General features: G+C 43.6%; 1 protein-coding gene and 1 pseudogene across 9 annotated transcripts in view; one reads left to right on the top strand and one right to left on the bottom strand.

The window, feature by feature from the left end:
- The window catches only part of LOC308186362 (adhesion G-protein coupled receptor V1-like), a 55406-nt pseudogene extending 44938 nt beyond the window's left edge, over positions 1–10468 (top strand). The window contains exons 30-41 of the transcript in view: positions 872–950; positions 1440–1578; positions 2083–2224; positions 2711–2973; positions 4560–4735; positions 5577–5701; positions 6564–6730; positions 6816–6959; positions 8206–8313; positions 8800–9052; positions 9681–9803; positions 10012–10468. The product of the transcript in view is annotated as an adhesion G-protein coupled receptor V1-like (transcript). The remainder of the gene's footprint in view (positions 1–871; positions 951–1439; positions 1579–2082; positions 2225–2710; positions 2974–4559; positions 4736–5576; positions 5702–6563; positions 6731–6815; positions 6960–8205; positions 8314–8799; positions 9053–9680; positions 9804–10011) is intronic.
- A 177-nt stretch (positions 10469–10645) lies between these two features.
- LOC308186358 (uncharacterized protein) lies at positions 10646–21850 on the bottom strand. 8 transcript variants are annotated; one of them, XM_080608512.1, is made up of 10 exons: positions 21710–21850; positions 20948–21111; positions 19894–20029; positions 17651–17713; positions 17306–17450; positions 13493–13567; positions 13121–13186; positions 12612–12683; positions 12241–12312; positions 10646–11881 (listed from the first exon to the last, which is right to left on the bottom strand). In XM_080608512.1, the coding sequence occupies exons 3-10, from the start codon at positions 19894–19896 to the stop codon at positions 11751–11753; spliced, it is 627 nt and encodes a 208-aa protein (XP_080464638.1). In that variant the 5' UTR covers positions 19897–20029; positions 20948–21111; positions 21710–21850; the 3' UTR covers positions 10646–11750. The 8 variants fall into 8 exon arrangements, with proteins under 8 accessions (XP_080464638.1, XP_080464641.1, XP_080464642.1 ...); XM_080608515.1 differs by lacking the exon at positions 10646–11881 and adding an exon at positions 11888–12042; XM_080608516.1 differs by lacking the exon at positions 10646–11881 and having other exon boundaries at positions 11903–12312; positions 13964–17450; positions 18382–20029.
- Between the last annotated feature and the right edge of the window lie 31 nt (positions 21851–21881).

Genomic DNA, 21881 nt, shown 5'->3' with positions numbered 1-21881 from the left:
TTTTGTTCAGTTTTATCTGAATTGATGGAAAAATGTATATGGATCTAAACATAATATACTTATGGCAGACTCGGTGAAGTCAATTTGGTTTTAGAAAGTAAGTTGAAGTTTATAAAAAGTAAACAAGTAAGTTAAGGTAGTTGTGTGGTGCGGTTGTCTGAAAAACAACAACCTATTTTCTGAGAAGTATTAAGTTTTGACTGTAAAGTTCTGGTCTCTGAAGTTAGTAGACTTTTCTGACATTAACCTATTATTTGGTGTTTTTCACACTGCAGTGTATTCAATTACGATTTCAGGCTAATTGTAAATACCTGTATGTCTTTATGGAGCAGTAGAATATTACAGTATGTGAACACCCCACAAATAAATTAATAGTTGTGTATTTGTAGTGAAATCTGAGGTGTGCCATTAGAATGTATGATGAGGCACTGAAGCACAAATAGAAGATGAAATGCTGAATCATTTATTATTCTTCCTCATTGTCTTTCTCATACTCAGAATGGCAAATGCAAAATATTGAATGTCATTGTAATAAACACTTATAGTGAAGACAAATTAAGATTCCATCGCAAATCTAGACTTTATTATTTTCTAATGTTTTATGTGCTGTTTAACTTTCTACATTTTCCTTAGTCTTTTTTTTTTTTTATGCATTATTAAATATTACAGTGCTAATTCAAGACGCATTATTGCACTTCTAGTAGTAAGGACTCTTTCCAGTTATCTTGCCCACTCCCATTTTCTCCTACACATTTTTTGTAAAGACACTGTAATATTAGTACCGATTGAATAAATGCTTCTGTGATTCTTGAAAATCAAGAAAATTGATTTTATTGTTCTTTAATTTTTGTCTTTCTGTTTTGCCTTTTAGATGTGGAAGGTTTAGCTTCTCAAATTGTTATCGATGCTAATGATGGTGTAAGAGGAGTAATTGAATGGGAAGGTACCAAGTAAGTCTCATCTTCCTTGAAGAACTTACTGTGCCAATTAGTGATTGGTGTTGCCCATTTTCTTTCTAAAAGTAAAACTCCTGTTAAAAATAGGGCCATGTCTTTGAGATGGTAAAGTAATCATTCAATTCAGCTGAACTAGAAAGTGGGATTCCCACACTGAAAACAAAAATTCACTATTCATCTAATCAGAATTCTTTTACTTATTACTACTTTCACTGTTGTCCTTTTATATCACCAATTTGCCTAACCTCCCCAGCCTGCATCAACTCTTCCAGCCTCACCATTCATGTAAGCAAAAAACAAAACAAAACAAAACAAAAACCTCATGTTACTTAATTCAATTTAGATAAGAGAAAAAAGGTAAAAAGGATGCGTTAGAGAACTATAATGTAGGGAATAATTCAGAGTGAAAATGTAATAAAAATGTACTATCTTTTTCAAAAGAACATAATCAGTGAACATTGAGAATTATTCTTTTTATTTTAGTTTTGAAGTTAGTGAATCTCATGGGAATCTGACAGTAATGGCTTACCGAAACAGAGGATCATATGGCAATGTGTCTGTATTTTTTTATGCCCAAAATTTGGAGGCCCAGCTGGGTTTGGATTTTAATGTAACCTCAAGGGTAAGAAGCAACTCTAAATCTAGTACTTTTTATTCTTTCAGCTTCCGTAAAAGAATATCTTCTTGATTATTCTGCAGAATGATCAGTAGTGATGCTAGATGTTTCAGCTTGTTTCAGTTGCTTTGGTAATCTAAATAGAATGAAATAAAAATATTCTTATTCTTACTATTTATTTCTTTTTTAAAAATATATTTTTTAATATAAAGCAAAATGTAAACTTTCAAACATCGATTTCAAATTTAATTTTGATTAGACATACAAACTTTTTCATAGACTATTTTTGCAACAGGACTTTCAAAATAAATTATTCTTTCTTGTCCTCATTCTGTAATGTGCTGAACCTTTATATTTCTGATTCAATCAGTTTATAAGGAACAGAGAATATGGCTCTTCCTATGCTTTCCCTTCCTTCCTATTTCACAGAATTCTGTTTACCGTAGTCAAAAATTTCTGTGTGATATTAACTGATGTAAGTATTCGGTGCTTTATGTGTTTCAACGCTAGACTCTTTTTTTTGCTGATGGAGAAAGGCATAAATCTGTTGATGTCATGATTTTTGATGATGAGATTCCTGAAGGTGATGAGAAGTTCCAGTTAATTTTAACAAATCCATCTCTGGGGCTGGAATTAGGGGAGAACACAACAGGTAAAACTTAGTTTTAATGTTCCATTTCTTTAGAATTCTGTGGCACACATTTTAATTCCACTTTTCTGAATAATCATATTTCAGAAAGCACCATTGTCCTGCTATGGTGAATCTTTATACTCCTTTGGAAGGTTCTGAAACATCCCTGTGAAATCTGTGCAATTAAAAAGTTTATATGTAAAGCAATGAATCAGAAAGCACGAAGATGAGTTTTTCAATGTGTACTACCTCACTGAACTGAGGTCTTTTTAGAGAGTTCATAATCCTTTTCTAGGAGAGACTATATTCTTCCTGTCTAGAGATCTTCCTAGTTAAAGTGAAATGCCTTCCCATTCTCTTCAGGTAATGTCATGGACACATAAGCATTATATACACACTAAAGGAAGAATGTATTTGTGTTTATGTTATGTATTATGTTACTATATATGTATATTTATATTTTACTATGTTAACCAAAGAATATTTTCATTATTTCTTTTTCAAAAGCTACAATTACTATACTTGCCAATGATGATGGCCATGGAGTTTTGTCATTCAATAACAGCAATCACTTCTTTCTGAGAGAGCAAACATCTATCCATTTGATGGAAAGTGTTGCAGTATTGAATATTATCAGAGAACCACCTCAGGGAATATTTGGCACTGTGACTGTTCAGTATCTTGTAAGTGAGATTAATTCTTCAGAGGCAACAATGGATTTGACCCCTTCTCAAGGATATATTGTGCTCGAAGAGGGAGTCAGGTTCAAGGTAATATGCTAGTTATTACCAGAGAAGTCTAGGAAGCTTTTTTTTTGGAAATATTGGAAAGATTTCAGAAATGTCTGTGCTTTATCTTCTGTTTATTTTTTCTACTTCTTTCATTCATAAAGTGAATTGAGTCATGAGCTGTGACTGATTTCCTGTTATTATCTGATGTGGAAGTGTGTGAAAATTAAATGGGCTCATCTTTAGGTGTTTCTTAGTTTGTAAGGGTTGAGGTAAATTGAAAACAGTACACTATAGATAACGTTCATGTGTGCTTTGGAACAGTTCTTTTTATGTAGTCAATCTATAGCTGAAATGCAAACTTACTTTAAATTAAAGTGATAATTTGCAAGCCTAATAGTTAAGATCAAAGTAAAAATCCCATTCTGTAATTTAACATTTTAGTTAGTCTGAACTAAACAGAATGTGCTGCAACAAATACAAAAAGTAGAACAGTTGTCTGTCTTAGGATTGGAAAATAACTTAAGTATTAAGCTCACTGCCTCTATACTGTCCTCACAAGAATGTCAGCTACAAAATGAACTAGCTTAAGTTTGTGAATCCTGACTCTTCTAAGGTTTAATCACAATTCGATTTATTTATTTTTGCCAGTAAAGCTGGTGAAGCTAGTGTTAGCATATTACAGGCAATAGGATAGAAACTGAGACAAACTTTTCTTGGAAACACTGGTTTTCAATTTCTGGCCTTTAGATGCATTTGGAATCACAATGCAGCAGATCTATAAGAAGTTGGAGCCTTCTTAATATAGTTGGTAAATATGGTTTATTGTGGAAATGAACAGAAATATAAAACATTGTAAATTTTGTATTATTTCCAAATGCATCATCACTAACTTTTTATTTTGTACAGCAAGGCTATGCGTACCTATGAAATTTTTTGCTTGTTTGAGTAGTGTGAAGGATGACAGTGAGCCCCAAATGAAAGTGAAGCACTTAGCTTTCTCTAGATTGCTCTTTGCTAGTTTGAGATTGCCTTTAGAAGACCTGATCTTCATCCACAGTGGTGTAGGAGAGGGAAAGAAGCATCGAGAGGAAAGAGTATTTCAAATCTCTCACTATTCTTGCTTTTTTTTTTCCTTTTCCTTTTCTTTCTTGACAGCACCAGTAGTGAGATTACCCTGTTTCCCTGAAGATAGCTTAGCTGCCAACTAAAATAAATTAAAACCAACTTAACTGATTACACTTATAGCTGTGTTGTGAGTATAAACTACCCAAAAATGTATGGAATAAATAGAGAACAAAAGTATGAAATTAGGATCAAAAACTTCAGAGGATCATAGGATGAGAAAAGAAAGAAAAGAGAACAACAACAACGAAAAGTGAATATGCTCATCTTAGTGTTGCACCAATGGAGGCCACTAGATGGATGGCTTTAGAACCTCAGTCTGAACTCAGTCTGAGCTTGCCTCAATTCTGTCCTCTCCAGCTTCATGAGCTGCTCTTCTCCTGCTATGCTATCCAAAGCCTTATAGTGAAATAAATTTAAAAAAAAGGTAGCACATTCTGATAGAGCTGTGTCATCATCTGTTATCATGTCTCAATAACATTGTATGCTTGTTTTGTTATCAGACGCTGCATATTTCTGCGGTACTAGATGAAGAACCAGAAATGGATGAGCACTTCATTGTCACCCTGTTCAATCCAACTGGAGGAGCCAGACTAGGCACGAGAGTGGAAACTATGATTACAATATTACAAAACCAGGCTCCACTAGGGCTTTTCAGCATCTATACAGTTGGAAATAGGTACTTTACACTGATCAGTAAAAAGGAGATAGTTGCTCATACTCCAAAGAGATAATATTTCTCTACAATTTTGTTTTTGATGGATCGCATTAAAGAAATTCAGCAACCCAATTTGTAAATCTGTAACTTTGAAAGGTATTGTGAAATACTATTACTGCTAAACAAAAGAGTAGAAAAATGCATAAAAAGGACTATTCATAATCCAAAATTTCAATTTATTTATTATTATTTTTCTTTATAAACTAATACTTCACTAGTGCCTACATATTCCACTGATAGTATTCCATGTTAAAAGTTCCAAACCTCATATCAGTGTCCAGGAAGTCATACGTTTTATAATTTACTTTCATTTTTAAACCTGTAAAAAATATACTTTCACTGAAGGCTGTTTTTCAGAAGCAAGTGACACATATGGACTGCCATTTTTAAAAACCATTCAGCTGAAACCATACAGATTAAATAAATTTACTATTTAAATAAAAAATGTATGTATGCTATTTTATTAATACATTGATATTTAGAGTTAATAATTTATATTAATATTTAATAATAATATTATCTAAACATTTATTACGTGAATTTAATATACTTAAATTTCAGTCTGTTTAAAGATTTTGTTGAATTGCCTATGATTTTGCATGATTGTAGTAAGGATCATTGGGAAACCCTAATTAATGTAGCTACCAGTCCATCAGATACTGAAACCTGTTATTAATATTTTCTTTTTATTTCTGTTGTATATTCTGCATCTGGAATTGTACAGTAAAAATCTTATTTTTATTACAGCAATGAATATACTATAAAATAATTTTTTCCTTATTTTTATGATTCTCACATTTAGGACAAATTTCATCATAATTGAAGAAGCCAACACTACAGCTTATTTGAAAGTTTCACGGAGTAATGGGCTTAACGTTTCTGTGAGCGTTGAGTGGGAGACATCATCAGATACTGCATTTGGCATCAGTACGTTCACTTTACAGAGAATGTCCACTGCTTTTGTAGAAGTGGAGATAGTAAGAGAGTAGCCAAGCATACAGGAGATGTAGCTTGGGAATGTAAATTCAAGTATTCAGACACAATTCAGTTAATATTTTCCTATGTAAGATTTAGTAGATAAAATACTTTAGCTGCTTAAGAATCACCTTGTCATCAGCCACTTCTGCCAGTTTCAGTAATCTCTATTTCTGTCTTTGCTGCTAATATGAACATTATTGTCACTAGCCATTTATTTATTTATTTATTTTTGTGTGTGTAATAAAATTTGTTCCGTACTACTTGTAACTCAGGATCTTTCTAACACAGTATAAATGACATGTGACATGCAAGAGTCTAGCTCCTGGAGTTTAGTTCTGACAAGACGGTGCTTAGGGACCGTCTTGGAATAAAAACATGAACATGTTGTAAATGGGGAACAAAACATGAACATTTTGTAATTTGTCTTTTTTTTTTTTTTCTTTACTACTTGCTATCTAGCTAATTCTCTTGTTAGCTAAATTCCAAGATCAATTATTATGAGTCAGACTCAAATTGCCTATATGTCTTCCATGTGCAGTTGTAATGAATGAAAAATACATTTACTGCTTAACTCTCATTATATCCTTAGCATTGTAACATTTCTATGTATTTATATACACTTATAACAAATACTAAGACACAACTTCATCATTTCTCATACTAGGTCTGGCTTTGGGAGGTAAATAATGGGAATGGGGTTAGAAAAGATCTCAAGAGTAATATAATAGTAAATAGTGTTTTTATTTTATTTTATTTTATTTTATTTTATTTTATTTTATTTTATTTTATTTTATTTTTTACTATATTGCAGGGGGTGGTATCAGTGTCCTATCTGTCTTGCAAAGTTTTGTGGAAGAATCAGCATCTGGTTGGTGTTTCTTTACCTCAAGAGAAATCCTGTACGGTGTTCTGTTGCGTATGCCTCCAGCTTTGTTTTCTACTGTCTACCAGTGGAAAGGAGTATTTGTTCCTGTTGAGGTAAATGTTTGTTTTTGAACACCAGACATGCTAGTTAATAAGGAATTTAAGTCACAATCTTACTTTTTTTTTATTCTTCTTGCAGAATTTCAGTATGTGGAATCCTACAAGTTGTGTGTCTTTCCAAATTGGAGCCTCTTCCTACCTTGTGGTTACTCATGGAGGAGCCACACAGGGAGCTTCTAACAACAGTGTGTATGCATTCATGGCTGGACACAGATTGTTGTGGGTAAATCGATTTTAATTTTAAAATCTTAAAATAGTATGGGTTGGCAAGGACCAAGGGAGGTCCTCCAGTCTGGCCATGTTTTAGAAAAAAGCACTCTGTGTGACAAGAGTTAGTTTTGTGTCCTAAAATACTACATAACTTCAGTGATGTAAGTTTGTCATAGTTAGTTGTTTACATTGTTTGTATTTTTTATATATTTACATTTGAGGGTGCAGGGAGGATTACCTGGGAATCACAGAATCACAGAATTGTCTAGGTAGGAAGAGACCTCCAAAATCACCTAGTCCAACCTCTGACCTAACATTAACAAGTCCTTCACTAAACCATATCACTAAGCTGAACATCTAAACGTCTCTTAAAGACCTCCAGGGATGGTGACTCAACCACTTCCCTGGGCAGCCCATTCCAATGCCTAACAACCCTTTCGGTAAAGAAGTTTTTCCTAACATCCAACCTAAACCTCCCCTGGCGCAACTTTAGCCCATTCCCCCTTGTCCTGTCACCAGGCACGTGGGAGAACAGACCAACCCCCACCTCTCTACAGCCTCCTTTAAGGTACCTGTAGAGTGCGATAAGGTCGCCCCTGAGCCTCCTCTTCTCCAGGCTGAACAACCCCAGCTCCCTCAGCCGCTCCTCATAAGACTTGTTCTCCAGACCCCTCACCAGCTTCGTTGCCTTTCTCTGGACTCGCTCGAGCACGTCCATGTCCTTCCTGTAGCAAGGGGCCCAAAGCTGAACACAGTACTCGAGGTGCGGCCTCACCAGAGCCGAGTACAGGGGCACAATCACTTCCCTAGCCCTGCTGGCCACGCTGCTTCTTATACAGGCCAGGATGCTGTTGGCCTTCTTGGCCACCTGGGCACACTGCTGGCTCATATTCAGCCGACTATCAACCAATACTCCCAGGTCCCTCTCGGCCAGGCAGCTTTCCAACCACTCATCTCCCAGCCTGTAGCTCTGCTTGGAAGTGGGGGAAGAAATTCTCAAGCAATCAAGTCATAGAACATTTTCTGGAAAATGTATGATAAGTTATGTTAATTCTGTAAATTAGTTGCTTATATATATATATATATATATATATAAAATATAAAGTTTTAAAAGCTATTTCATGTATAGTTTTATACATAATTTTGGAATTCTTAACATTCTATGCGTACTTTTTCTCACTATATACAATGTAATATAAAATGTATTTGTTTATATACATATGTAGATAAACATAGTCACCCTCATATTTCCCTTGCAGATACAGACTCTTTCTGTTCTGGATACCAGACGTGTGAAACATTTTGCAGTGGAGGAAGAAGACTATTTGATTATTGTGAGTCACACAAACAGTTCCAGTTCCATCCAGGTTTGAATATTCTTCAGTCTTCTCTGGCTTTAATGTGGGTAGTTTGCTTAGTTCTGAAAGGATAATGAAAGGAAGTAAATCTATAAGCATGTATTTCTGACATATTATTTTTGTTTCTATTGGAAATTTATAACAGTTAAAATTCCAGACTTGTTTGGATGTATAAATACTCTCTACCTGAGTGTATAATTTACATCTGGTTTGTTTTTATTGCTACTGTTATTTCAGTTTTGAAATGTAGCATGTAAACAAAGAAGTAGCTTCTGAATATAAACCTGTTCCTCTGAAGAGCAGGCACAGCTTCTTGCAGTAGGGTTAATTACCAATTACTTACCAGTGGGCTTCTACTTTAAAGTACAGTCCACCTAAGAATATAGGAATTCAGTTCACCATAAATCTTCCCATTTTTTTTGGCATGTCATTTAGTTTTAGTTCTCTCGGTGCTAATTATGAATATATAAAGAAAAGATTTTTGTATTTCCACAGGTTTTCCAGTGGAATAAAGACATATTTGTTCTGCATCATCAGCTTCCACTTTATGGAGTTGTGGACATAGCCCTGTTTCCTAGAGGAGGCTTTACGTACCTGTTAGTTTCTTTGTCAAATACCAGCCAAAACATTCTCTTGTATCAGTGGTTGAACAACGAGTTTAGGAAGCTTCATCAAGTACCAGCAAAGGAAATAAAACATATGGAGTCCTGGATTTCTGGATCTGATGTCTTTGTAATTATTGCAAAAGGTATTTAGCAGAAAACAAAGAATGAGTTTGCTGAGTATACAATGGCTTGTTTGATAGCAAAGGCCTTTGTGGTAAAGGAGTTTAGAAAGCTATTGGAATCACTGCGGGGGTGACAGTACTCAATAAGCATTTAACCCTAGTAAGTATTTTATGAAAGTAATCTCTACTTTTTCTCTCAGAAAATAAAAGCCTTGTGCTTGTTCTCAAATACTTACAAAACAAATGAAATGCTTTCCCAGTAACAATGGGAAATAATAACTCTATTTAATCTACCTCCTTATCACACTCTTTCTAAGCTTTTCTGAGCTTTGTGCCACACACAGATCACTAGTCAGCAAAGTATACGTGTATTTTATTACAAGGTTGACATTTTATATGTCATTTTGTCTCTGTGGCTACTAAAAAGTTTTTGTTGCAGTCCACAGGTTTCTTTGCAATTAGATGTTGTCTAATGTCAGTCTTAATGTTCTTGCATCGAAGTTACGCACCAAATAATAAGGAAAATAATACAATCAGTGTCACTTCATAATTAAAGCTGCCAGACTCTGGCTTTTGAATGGCCACCAGTGTGTGATTTAACTAAAAGGCAGCAAAATAATGTGAGTTTTGTCATTTTGTTCCTTGGTAGACTCTGGAAATTCTTCTGAAATTTTTGTCTGGGAGACAGGGCAGTCTACTTTTTGACACTTCCAATCTCTTCCAGTCCATGATGTAAGAAATATCCATGTCTTCATGCCTCCTTCAGGTTTAGGTAAGACTTAAATGAGATTTTTTTTTTTTCAAATCCTAGTATATAATGCTGGAATTTCAGAAATGCATGTCTTTATTTTTTCATATGTATTTATCAGACCTTAAAAGTCAGTGTAATCAGTGTTCTGCAAAGTGCACTTCTGGCATTAAGACAGTAACTTTTAAATATATGACTAAAAAAATATTCTCTTCCTCTTTGCTCCATGTAGTCCATGTCCTCCTAGCTGGTAAGGATATAACAACACTGTATGCTTGGAACTCTGAAGCGAACCAATTCTCTATAATGCTGGAAGCCCCATATGCAGATCATATCACTTCAGTTACTGCAAGGTCTCTGAACATCAGCAAGAGCTTGATTGCTTTGTCCGTTAACTCCAGCTCACAGATCTATGAACTGACCACTATTTCCAACCAGTCAGATTTTATACCTAGGTAGGCTTTTTTGTTTATATAACTTGTCTGAGACACCTTGCGTTTCTTTTTCTGTGATACTCATTTGTGATAGCGGAGACTGTTATGTTTCGTTGTATGGTGGCCTATTTCATTAGTGCTTGTTGTGGTTTAACCCAGCCGGCAGCTAAACACCACACAGCCGTTCGCTCACCCTCCCCCCTCCCTCCGTGGGATGGGGGAGAGAAACGGGAAAGTGAAGCCTGTGAGTTGAGATAGAGACAGTTTATTAAGACAGGAAAAAAATAACAATAATAATACTGATAATAGTGTTAATAATAATAATGTGTACGAAACAAGTGATGCACAATGCAATTGCTCACCACCCGCTGACCGATGCCCAGCCTATCCCCGAGCAGCCGGCCCCCCACCCCGGCCAGCCACCCCTATATATTGTTTAGCATGACGTCAGATGGTATGGAATACCCCTTTGGCCAGTTTGGGTCAGCTGTCCTGGGTCTGTCCCCTCCCAGCTCCTGCTGCACCCCCAGCCTGCTCGCTGGCAGGACAGAGCGAGAAGCCGAAAAGTCCTTGGCCTGGTGTAAACACTGCTCTGCAACAATTAAAACATCAGCATGTTATCAGCGCTCTTCTCATCCTAATCCAAAACATAGCACCCTACCAGCTACTATGAGCTACTTAACTCTGTCCTAACTGGAACCAGGACACAACATGTCATTCACAAAGAAAAATCTAAGTGTTCGACTCCTGGCAGTCTACCAGCACAGACAGCAAAATCTGGCCTGCTGCGAGACCAGGAGATTGCAGGAGATCTTCTTGTTCACATCGCACATAGTGCATTTTTGGCACACTGCAAGATGTTGCTCAATTCGTGCCTTCAAAGAGGACAGAAAAAAGCTGCATCCAGTTCAGAGGCAGGAACAGCCCTTCTGAGAAGCATGTCCATCCCATCATGCTGACTCCATCCCATGGGAAGGGCAAGAGTCACACACATCAGGCTGAGCCGCAAGCTCTTGAACCATGTTGTGGGCACAGTCGTGGGCATCAGGGAAGAGCCCACAGTCCCCAAACAAGAGGAGAAGCACAGCCAAGTCATTTGAAACCCAACTAGAATTGGACAGCTAAATCAGCTGAAACTGAGGTAAGCGCCAAGGGTGCTTTTCCCCTGCAGTGACATGTGTCTCCCGGCAAATGAGACAGCAAGGACTGCTTGGGCTGTGCCTCCTGCCTTGAACTCGCCCAGCTGCAAGCAGCGCTGTGCGGGAGCTGAACACAAGTTCAGCAGAAGCCCTTTGCTGCTGGCTGGATACCAATGTTTGCACGGAACAGCTCGGACCACTTATGGTAGTGCTGGGCTAGCAGCTGCCCCTGGGACACGGCGTGACCCACAAGAGGCAGCAGAGGCTCTCGGCCTTCTCTGAGGCTCACCAGTGCCTGCCAGGTGTGAAATTGAGTGTCTCCGCTCTGATCCATCCCTTCCTGCTGTGCAGGTTACGGTGTGTCCACACATGGATTTAGAACCTCAGCTTCCCAAGTCTTATGGCGGACAGAGTGAAATATACCCACCAGGTGCTGCCTTCTCGAAGTACTTTCTGATTTTCCCTGTGATGTCAGGGGATGTTGGGGAAGATTTTCTTATTTCAGCATTGTCCTTCGCTGTTAGAGGACCTGAACAGAAAGTAGGAAGTTAACTTTGGCACCAGTGCAATTTGGAGGACCAGGGCTTCGTTTGTGAAGTCAGTGAAATGACTACCCACCCCTGGGATACCAGCTGGGCTCCAGCGCAGGAAGCAGCCGAGGGTCTGGCAAAGCCCTCCCTGGGGACACTTCTGCAACCAAAGCCCCGTGAGAAGTTTCTGTCCCAGCGCCATCTACATCAATAGCTCAGTAGGAGAGCATACCAGGGCTCGTGCCTTGACAGGGCACACACACGTGCCGGTCTGTACCCTCCCACCTGCAGAGATGCCTGGCTGACGTTTGGGCTTTGAGCTGGCAGCTCTCAAAGGAAGTCAAAAGCCACAACTTACCCAGGCCATCTCCCAGAGCTTCAGTCCTGGAACCCATCTGGGAGCCTGGATCACCTTCGCCTTCGGTCCCATCTGTAAACACAAGTGGAGTCCCTCCTGTGAACTACGCCAACATACTCCTTCTGACCAGAGTGACAGAGAATGCGGTTCAAAGAGGGGACTGCTCCACGGCACTCGTCTCTCCCTGCCACTCCAGAGCATCTTGCAAACAGTTGCTGGGTGCCTGCAGTGGCACCGTGCTGGTACAAACTAAGCGTGCGTGGAGCTGCCCGGAGAAGGGCCCTCCCCGTGCCCACCCCAGGTCTCAACTCAAGCGCAAGGTGCCTGCTGGCTCTGCAGCACCTAGATGCTCCTGCCTTCCGCTGACTTACCTGGCAGATTAACCTGAGGCTCGTGGTCCACATCAGGCTGAGGTGTCGAGTAGCCAGAGCCTACGAGAACTGCTGCAATCAAGCACAGAAGAGAAACATTCCCCGTGCATGGTGTGATCTACCTCTTCCTTAGTGACCTGCAGCGACTGGAGGGGGCTCAGGCAAGGATGTGGGACCCAGACACGAGCCAGGATTTCCAAAGCCGCAAAGGGGCCTGCTGAGCTGGAGGCTCCCTCTTGGCCTCTTCCCAAATCCTCTCTCCAGGCTGTGCGCAACACCCCGCAGGGACCACGCCGCCAAAGATGTGGCCCCTCAGGTGTTTCTTACGGGAAGATCTCTGCTGGACACAAAGGAAGACCCCACTGCAGGGGGAGCGTGCAGACCCCGGGAAAAATGATCATCCATGTTTGTCATGGAGAAGCCCCCTGGCCAGTGAGCAGCTGAACCCTTGCTGAGCTAGCTCAACAAACCCTTAACAAACAGCAAGGAAATGAACACGGACAACTTACCACCTGTGGGACCCATACTGGCAGGCTCAGGAGCAGGATTCCATGGAGGCACTTGACCAGTACTGCCTGTGGGCACAAGTGGGATCAGACACAGGTAAGGGGAGCTTCCATTGCCTCTTGGGGCCTGCCTCTTCCTCAGTGACCGGGAGGCACTGGCTGGGGCTCAGGTAATGACATGGCCCAAACAGGAAGAAAAGCCTGGGTTCTTCCCTCTCTGTGGAGAGGGGCAGGGGTGGCATCTCTCCAAGTGAAGAAATATTCAGGGCTCATTTGTGCAAGCCCCCTCAAGGCACAAACGCACTTGGAAGACCCTGAATAAACTATTACAGCCCATTAGCCATCTTCCTTCAAGGAAGCACACTCGCAACGTACCTCGGGGATCCTCCTGAGGCTCCAAACCATGATCCAGCTGAGAAGCTGGATATCGAGAGCCAACATCGTCATCATCTAAAATCAAGCAGAGATGAGAGACGTTGCCATGGCATGCTGTGCTCTCCCTCTTCCCCAGCACCCTGCAGTGACTGAGGGGGCTGAGGCAATGTCACGGGACAAAGATGCAGGTGGAAATTTCCCAAGAGGGGCCAGCGGCCTCAGCCCCACAGGGGCTCAGACCCGGGCTTCTCGGCCCCAGCGCCGCTCCCGGCCCCCCCGGCAGGAAACAACCCCGCAGCAGCCACGGCCCCACCGTGCCACCCTGCGGGGCTTCTGCCTCCTGCCTGCCCCCTGCCCGCGGTGCCCGCCCGGCCCTGCTGCCATCCCGTCCCCGTCCCCTCCATCCATACGCGTGCCGCGCAGCACCATGCCGCCCAGGGTTTGGTGTTGGCCCCGGCCCTGCCCACCCACCTGCTCCCGGTGGTCGCCATGGCGCAGCCTGGGCACCCCGGGCACACAGGGCCACCAGCAGGAGGAAGAGGACGCAGGCAGGGGCCGTGGCTCCCCACACTCGCACCATGCTTCCACCACCGCCGCTGCAGCTGGTGCTGCTGTCAGGACCGGTGCGGAGCAATGCCTGTCAGTCCCAGCAGTCCCCAGATGAGCATCTGCCTTGCCACCCTTTAATGTTGGTGTTGGGTTTTGTTTTTGTTTTGAAACATATGATGCAGGTTATGGTAAACCTTCAGGTAAACCACAGATCAATAGGGAAGAAGTCCCACACGAGGGAAGGCCGTGCTTTTCTTCCAGGCAATGGCGCATGCTTTCATGCTGCATTCGACAAAGAAGCTCTCTCCATTTTGCGCAGTGGCAACAGGCACGACTGCAACACACGCACGTGTAGGCAGCACCTGCAGGTCCCAAACCCTTAACCAATTTTTAGATAGCACCAATTTTTTATGTAGTGGCTTTCCCTTCATCCATAACCCCTTTTTTCCTTTCTTTATATCGGGTGGCTCTCCTCCATTGCTCTCTCGGTCATTTTCCTCCCCAGTGTCTGAGCAGGCACTGGGAATCGTTTCCAGAGGAAGGGTACTGCTGAAGCTACAACATTTACTCTCGGGAAAAAGAGAGTATGTAAAAGAATACATACTTCCTTTCTTTTTTCCTTTTTTTTTTAAAAAAAAACATCTCTGAAATCAACGCTGCGGCCTGGCAGCAAATAACTATGGGAGTAATGATGATTCCTCATCCTCACTGTAACGTTGTAGTTAATCTCATAAAGAAGCAATTTCCCCAGGCAGTGGCCATTTGAGATGGGAAGGGGCAGTAAGAGGAAGTTTTCCTTAGACTAGCTCTTCCCCCAGAACACCTCGCCATCCAGCAACAAATTCAGTTCACCTGCTCCGCCTGATCAGTCAAACGCGCGTCCGACTCCAGCAGTGGTTCTGACGTGGTTCGAGAATCACCTATCCACAGAATATCTCGGGTTTGTACACTCAAATAACGCAGTCTTTTCCAAATAAGGCCCAGAGCTCACACTCCGAGTGCAGCCTAACAGCACCAGAGGGCCGGTAGGCTAAACATTCCCATCCTGGCAACAGTACCGACCCGGGCAACAGTAAGCATCCCTTCTGCACTTTCCTCGTGAACATCAGCATAAGGAAACAGAGACCTCCTCGATCCAAGGTTTAAGAAACAAACACAACGGTCACCCAAGCAGGTTGTTTCCAGCAAACTAACGGAGAAATTAAGGTGACAACCGGGTGCATCCAGAGTTAGTCAGATCCTGAGGGCAGCTCCTTTGGGAAACGGAGGAGCAGCGCGCCAGATGACGGCTACCTTACAGCACACCCCTCAGAGGCACTGCTACGAAAGGAAGGCAGAAGGTTGGAACTCAATAACTCGCAAGGCGCCCGTTAAGGGGGAAGCTTTAATTTCCTCAGCAGAACCTCCTCCCTGAAGGCCGCCCAGGGACTCTTTGCTTCCCTCGGGAGACGGCAGGGACGGGGCAGGGCGGTGGGACGGACGGCCCAAAAGGCCTGAGGAAGGGCTGAGGAGCGGGAGGGAAGGGCAGGGCGAGGGCAAGGGCAAGGGCGGCCCTGGGCCTGACAGGGCACCTTGGGCCTAAGCCCGGGCAGCAGCTCCCCGTCTCACAGGGCCCGGGGGGGGCTGCCTGTAACAGGAGATGCGGGCAGGTAAATTTTACAAGCACTGCATCACAAATACCCTGCAACACCTGAACTACTCACTGGGACAGCCTCCTTCCTCGCCTCCTGAAAGCTCCAGCTGGCAAACCAAGGACAAAATGAAAGGCGGATGTGGAGGACCTCGTAAGATACTATTTTGTTCCCTGTGTGCCCACTGCTGGTGACACGTAATGCCTCCTGTTCCCAAACCACATCGGCACGTTACATCTTTACTACATGCTGAAAGGAACTCAGCAACTTGAACACAACTTAGAATTCCCCATCCCGGCAGCAGGCTGTACAGCTGAAGCTGCTTTAGCCAATAAAGTGTGTCATGCTGCCCCTCAAAGGTTTCTTCCTGGGAACGTCTGCTGTGACACTCCTGACGTATTACTTCTCGGAATGGCAGAACTGCGCTGGGTAGGCCCCACAGCAAGACTCGTATTTCTGTCCTTCCCTTTCAGGAAAGGATCTCCCACCTTGAATTTACTAATTTTCATGATGGTGATACACAAATTGAAGTTTTGAAAAACTGAATGTTGATTAACAGATTTCTAGCACAGCCTGTGCATCAAAATTCATTTCTCTCCATTCAGGTAATCTTAGTTTCTGAGTTACAGTTACAGTCAATTTTTTTTTTTTTTTGTGCTCAGAAAAACGAGGGGACTGGTTGTCCCAAGTCAGCCAGGGAACTGATCTTTGGTCGATGCACCAAGCAACTCAGCTCTCTTGGGGAAACTTAAATAGAACAGACAGATCTCCAGACGGATAAAAAAAATAAATCAAGTGATAAAAACCCAACCGACACATCTGATACCCCAGCTTATTGAACAGCACAAGGGTTTAATCTACAGGCTCTGTCCAAAGCAGCAAGAAGTGACAGATTTAATCCAAACCAGTTGCCCGCTCTCACTCTCTGATCTGGAGACGTTATTGGACAGGCATGCGTAGCAGTAACACTTGTAAACGCTGGGTTACTGCACCACAGCCCCAAATCCCTCACGGGCCCACTAAGATACTTTTACTGATTGATCCACAATAAACACTCCCAAAAAGATTCTCAACAAGTTAAACCCCGTTTAGAAAGAATCTGAGGAACCTGTCACTGCAGCAACAAAGGGCTGCAATTGTATGCAAAATCTCCAACACCCTCCTTAGCACCCTGCTAGCTCAAGGACCGTGTGGGGCTTCCGTGCCCTGAACGAGTCCACCCTGGCCGCATAATGCAGATGTAATGTTCGAGAAAGCACATACCGTTAGCGAAACTTATCAGATCCACAGCAAAAAGAAAAGGAAGTCCACAAAGGAAGGACTTTTGACCTCAGCATGCAACCCCAGTTACAAATAACTTCCTATCTACCAGCGGGCCGCGTTCCCCTGGCACTCAGTCACTCCGCAGCACGGCAGCCACCTTTGTTCTAAGGATGGCAAATTCTAGTTAGAAACGCTCTGTAGAAGAGTGATGTTGTCCCCTTTTAACATGAGCCGGCCTGCAGCACAGAGAAGGGAAAGAGGGGATTAGAGAGAGCCCAGAACCTGAGAATAATCTCGCGTTTTCAGAAAGTATTTCCTGTGGTTGAGCAGGGTTTTGCCCATCACGGTTGGTACCTCTCAGTGCTGCTACCTAGAAGGCTCACCCAGGCAGGTTTCAGACCGCGCGTCGCTCGGGTTGCACAGACACACGACACACCCAGCTGTTTCCTTGATTTTGTCTTGGAGTGAATCTCCTCTGCGTCGTCCAGCACCAAATTCATGTACTCGTCAAAGCCCTAGAAATCAGCAACAGTGGCAATTAGTTCAGCAACAACACAAACCATCGTCAGCTTTGCTGACCCAGGCTGGACAATGAAGACTAATTGTTAGCGATTTTTTTTTTCCCTTGTGCTAGCTTCTCTTGACAAGAAAAAATAGGATTGTGAATGAGGGAAAACAAACTAACGACGTAACGCGGGGTCGTGCTGATACTCACGATGATGCAGCCTTCTATCCACATGTTCACTTGCTCGGAAAGCCACACCTGGATCCTCGACCTCTGCAGAATGAAGGAGGAGAGTAAATAGGCACACAAACACCGCGAGTAGTTCTGTTCTCTCTCATGTGTTCAGAAATACCCGCTAACCATAGCCGCTAGAGCTCCCAAACACTCCAAGGAGCAACTCTCAGGGGCACTTTCAATTAACAGTCTGACATTTTAGAGTGTTATAGGACCGGGTGAATACTACACGTTTGCTGAAGAACACGTTTCCAGTCACAAGGGAACACTCCTGCACGCCCGGCTGCACGATCCCACTCCCGTTAACACGAGGGGGCAACGCCGCGCTGCGCAGCAGCTCCTTGTACCCACCAGCACGCCGCACAGCTCTCCATTCCCCACAAACCTGCCCCGAGCAACCGGTGAGAGCCGAAAACTCAGCGAGGGGGATCCCCGGACCCTCCCCGCTCCCCCCACCCCTCCCCCAAATCCCCATCCCCATCCCCTCCCCGTCCTCTCCCTGCGCTACTCACGCTCTGCAGGTAGCAGAAGATGAGGTTCTGCGGCGCTGCGTGAAGGGCTCAGCACGGGGACAAGAGCTCCAGGCCCGGAACAAGGCCTCAAGGCCCGGGCCGAGACCCCTGAGGCCCGGGCCGCCCCCCACCCGCTCCCCCGTCGCCCCCCGGCCGCAGGAAGGCTACGATGGGCTGCACCATCACCGTCTGCACCTTCTGGCCCTGCCCGCGCTACGCCGCGGCTACCGCCGCCTCGCTGCTCCCGCCGCCCCTGCTCTGCCGCCGCCGGAAGCCGCTGAGGCCGGGCGGGAGCGCGCAAGGGACGCTGGGATTCTGGCGGACCGCGGGGGGCCGCTCTAGCAGGCCGGGAGGACCGCGTCTCTATGGTCGCAGGCAGGTGGTCTCCCAGACACCATAAAGACACATGTAGCCAGTGTCCAAGACCACATACAAACCGTCTGTGCTACGAATGCTGCCCTGGATGCCACACAGCTGGCGGATCTTGTTGGCCAGAGCTTTGTGGCTACCTCCACATACAGATTTAGTTTGGGATCCTCTCCTCAGATCGCTTCAGGGTAGGTACCTGACAGCTTTGGCCAATGTTCTCGGGTACGTAACCTGAAGGGGTCTGCGGACCGAATCCACAAGCCCCTCTCTCTCTGGAAGAGGCCCAAAAAGAGGGCTCTACATCCTGCTTCCAGACTGGTCTTTCTCAGAGCATTAATGACTTCCAAACAGGTTAAAATAAGCAGTAGAAATCACACTTTCTGCATCAGCTTTCAGCGTAAAGTCACTTTGCTCTATCAAGTAAGATCTAATTAAAACAGATCAGAGAAACACAACTCCTTCAAGCACCCCCCCATTCATTTCTGCAAGCCTCATTGAAACAAAGGGGAGGAGAAGCAGGTCATTCATTCAGGTTTTATTTAAGGTTTCAGTTTTGCTTTCTAAATGGCTGAGCTGACCCCAACAAACCGGGCACTACCGGAGAGTTACACCAAGGCAGTACAAAGAAAGAGAAACACGTTTTCCAGCTGATTTTAAAACAGAAAAGGCCCTTGCAATTTCCCAGCAGGACAAGACACACAGACACCTGGCAGCAGGTCAGATTAGCTCCAGCTCACTTAGCATGGGTTGTTCCTCAAAGACATAAGCCTCAGACCTCACTCTGAGCACCCCTTCATTGCACAGGAGCCCCCCGCTCCTTTCTGCTCCCAAACAGGATGCCTCAATCCAGCGCAGGCTGCTCCAGCACCCTCCAAATTCCCTCAGCAGGTGGGAAACTGAGCTTTTACCTTTTGCTTCCACCTACCCCAGCACCCATCTTCTTCCTCAGAGCAACACCATCCTCTGTTGCCCTCCCACCCCTTTCCTGGGGGCATCCATTTCGGCTGCAAGTTTCCATCCAGCCCCCGCCGGCATCGCTGTTCTGCCACCACCAGCGGCAGCTCCCTGCTTCTCCAAGACCCCAGCCTTGATTCTGAGGGCTGTCATTAGCAGCAAACCATGAGATCCTCCCTAGGATCTTTACGCTCAATCCAGTGTGTTTACAACCCCAAAATACATCCACATGTTCTCTATTACTGTCAAAATAAGCCATTGAAAAGTCTCCGTATTTTATGCTAGGGAGACAAACAGATTCAGCCTTCACCTTTGACAGCTCCCATACGAAAGATGCTGGGGAATCTGTAAGCTCGTAATTAAGAAAGGCGTTCAGATACGTACCATTCTTCTTGGCCACAGAGGAAAATTTTTAAGTCAGACACTTGTGCTAACAGCTCTCTGTAGTGACCAGAAAGTGCTGGAAGAGGCTATCCAAAAGCTGCCACCAGTGCTGAAGCTGGGCGATGCCCAGATGAACCTAAGAGTAGAGAAAAGGATCCATCTCTCAGAAAAAAATATATACCTCATTCTCCTAAGCTAACTAAATTTTATTTATGTTTTTAAGATTTCTGAGAACGTGAAAACATGATGTGTCTGTTAACTTGGAATTGGGGCTAGGTACAAAGTAGCAAGTCAAACTCTTTCGCATCATAGGCAGGTAAAAAATAAAATAAAACCGATGACATGTCTACAGTCACTGTAGATATATTAAATAGGTATATTAAAATGTAGGTATATTATTAAATAGGTATATTAAATATGTAGGTATATTAAAATATATTTTAAAATGCTACCAAATCAGTTCTTTAGTTGGAAGTTGTGTTCAAATCCCAGCAGAAAAGATGTTCTCAGAAAAAAAAAAGGAATTATTATGTCAGACACTTGTGCTAACAGCTCTCTGTAGTGACCAGAAAGTGCTGTAAAAGGCTATGCAGCAGCTGCCACCAGTGCTGGAGCTGAGCGATGCCCAGATGAACCTAAGAGTAGAGAAAAGGATCTATCTCTGGACAAAAAAATGTATCTCATTCTCCTAAACTAACTACATTCTTTTATTTATCTTTTTATTTAAGATTTCTGAGACCATGAAAACACGATGCGTCTGTTAACTTGGAACTGGGGCTAGGCACACAGTAGCAAGTCAACTTCTTTCGCATCGCAGGATGGTAAAATAAAAACAGGAGAAGGTGACAGGGCTACAGCCGCTGTCTTACAGCTTCCCAGTGCACAGCTCTCAGTCCTTACCAAACCAGTAAGGACCAATTCACAGTTGAAGTCAATGAGACAGAAGCACATCATGAGCTTAAGGATATGGAGAAATAGTCACTCCTGCAGATTGCTTTCCAATAGGCAACAGAGAATCCAGGAGAGTAACTTAAACACAAGTCACCCTTTTTACCATTTTTCCTCCTGCAGAAAAATAAGCTGACGGATTTGCTCGCAGGTAGGGCACATCTGCATTACCACTCCCATCTCAAAGCGGTGCCAAGGATGGAGCGCGAAGGGAAGGCGAAGGGAAGTCAGCAACACTCAGTACATTCATGGATCAGGTTTAATCCTGTGCTGTCAAAAAAAGGCAATTGATGGGTCAGTAAGACCAGAGCCACATTAGATTTTAGACCTAGTGAGATCTAGCCCATCATTCCTTCCCATCTACCCCACGCATGGCATTTGAGACTTGCACAGAAAATAAAACCAAACTCCTCACCAAAGAGAATTATCCGAGGGTAGTGGCCTTCCCTTTCCCGATCTCCACCCCAGCCCCGAGCAGAGGAGCTCATCAAGAGATCAGGTTCCCCCCAGGGCTGGCAGCTTTGCTGCTCTGCCCAAGGAACTCATCTTGCGAGGGGAAACTCTCCATATTACATGAAGATGAAGAATGTACACAAGGGGAGGAAGGCAGAAGATTTGGCAATGGACTTCAGACGTTACAGCCTCACGTCAGACAGTGGCCACCCTGTAGCCTGAAGGATGGGAGAAGACACCAAAAAAGACAAATATATGTATATGTTTCAATCACAAGCCCAGGGCAGGGAGGAAAGGACTGATCCAGCAGCAGGTCTCAGCAAGAAGCAGGAATGAGTTTCTGTGCAACACAAGTGCTTTGGGGAGAGGAGAACTGGATTAAACTCACCCTGGAAATGACCAAAGCGATACGTACAGAGAAAGCAAGATCTTTTATCCGTTCCCTCTGTGTGCAGTTACTCCTCTTCAGAGCCACTCGCTATCCCACAGGACCACAGAAGCTTGTATCACTTAATGCATCACTTGTAAGCACCCAGTGACGATAACATGAAAACCCATCCCATCCGACAGAATCGTCTGGTGACAGT

This window comes from Anser brachyrhynchus (assembly GCF_964034855.1).
Source record: "Anser brachyrhynchus genome assembly, contig: SCAFFOLD_264, whole genome shotgun sequence".
Taxonomy (NCBI): Eukaryota; Metazoa; Chordata; class Aves; order Anseriformes; family Anatidae; genus Anser; species Anser brachyrhynchus.
Note: the sequence above shows the minus strand (reverse complement) of the source record. Positions and strands in the feature narration are given on the sequence as shown.

What these genes read in the sequence shown, in the direction of transcription:
- LOC308186358 (XM_080608509.1), bottom strand. An exon ending in TGCCTGGGTGAGCCTTCTAG is followed by an intron (nt 13,568 to 17,305) that starts GTAGCAGCACTG and finishes GCTTGATTTTAG; the next exon opens with ATGATGACGATGTTGGCTCT. An exon ending in GCCTCAGGTTAATCTGCCAG is followed by an intron (nt 12,313 to 12,611) that starts GTAAGTCAGCGG and finishes TTGTGTTTACAG; the next exon opens with ATGGGACCGAAGGCGAAGGT.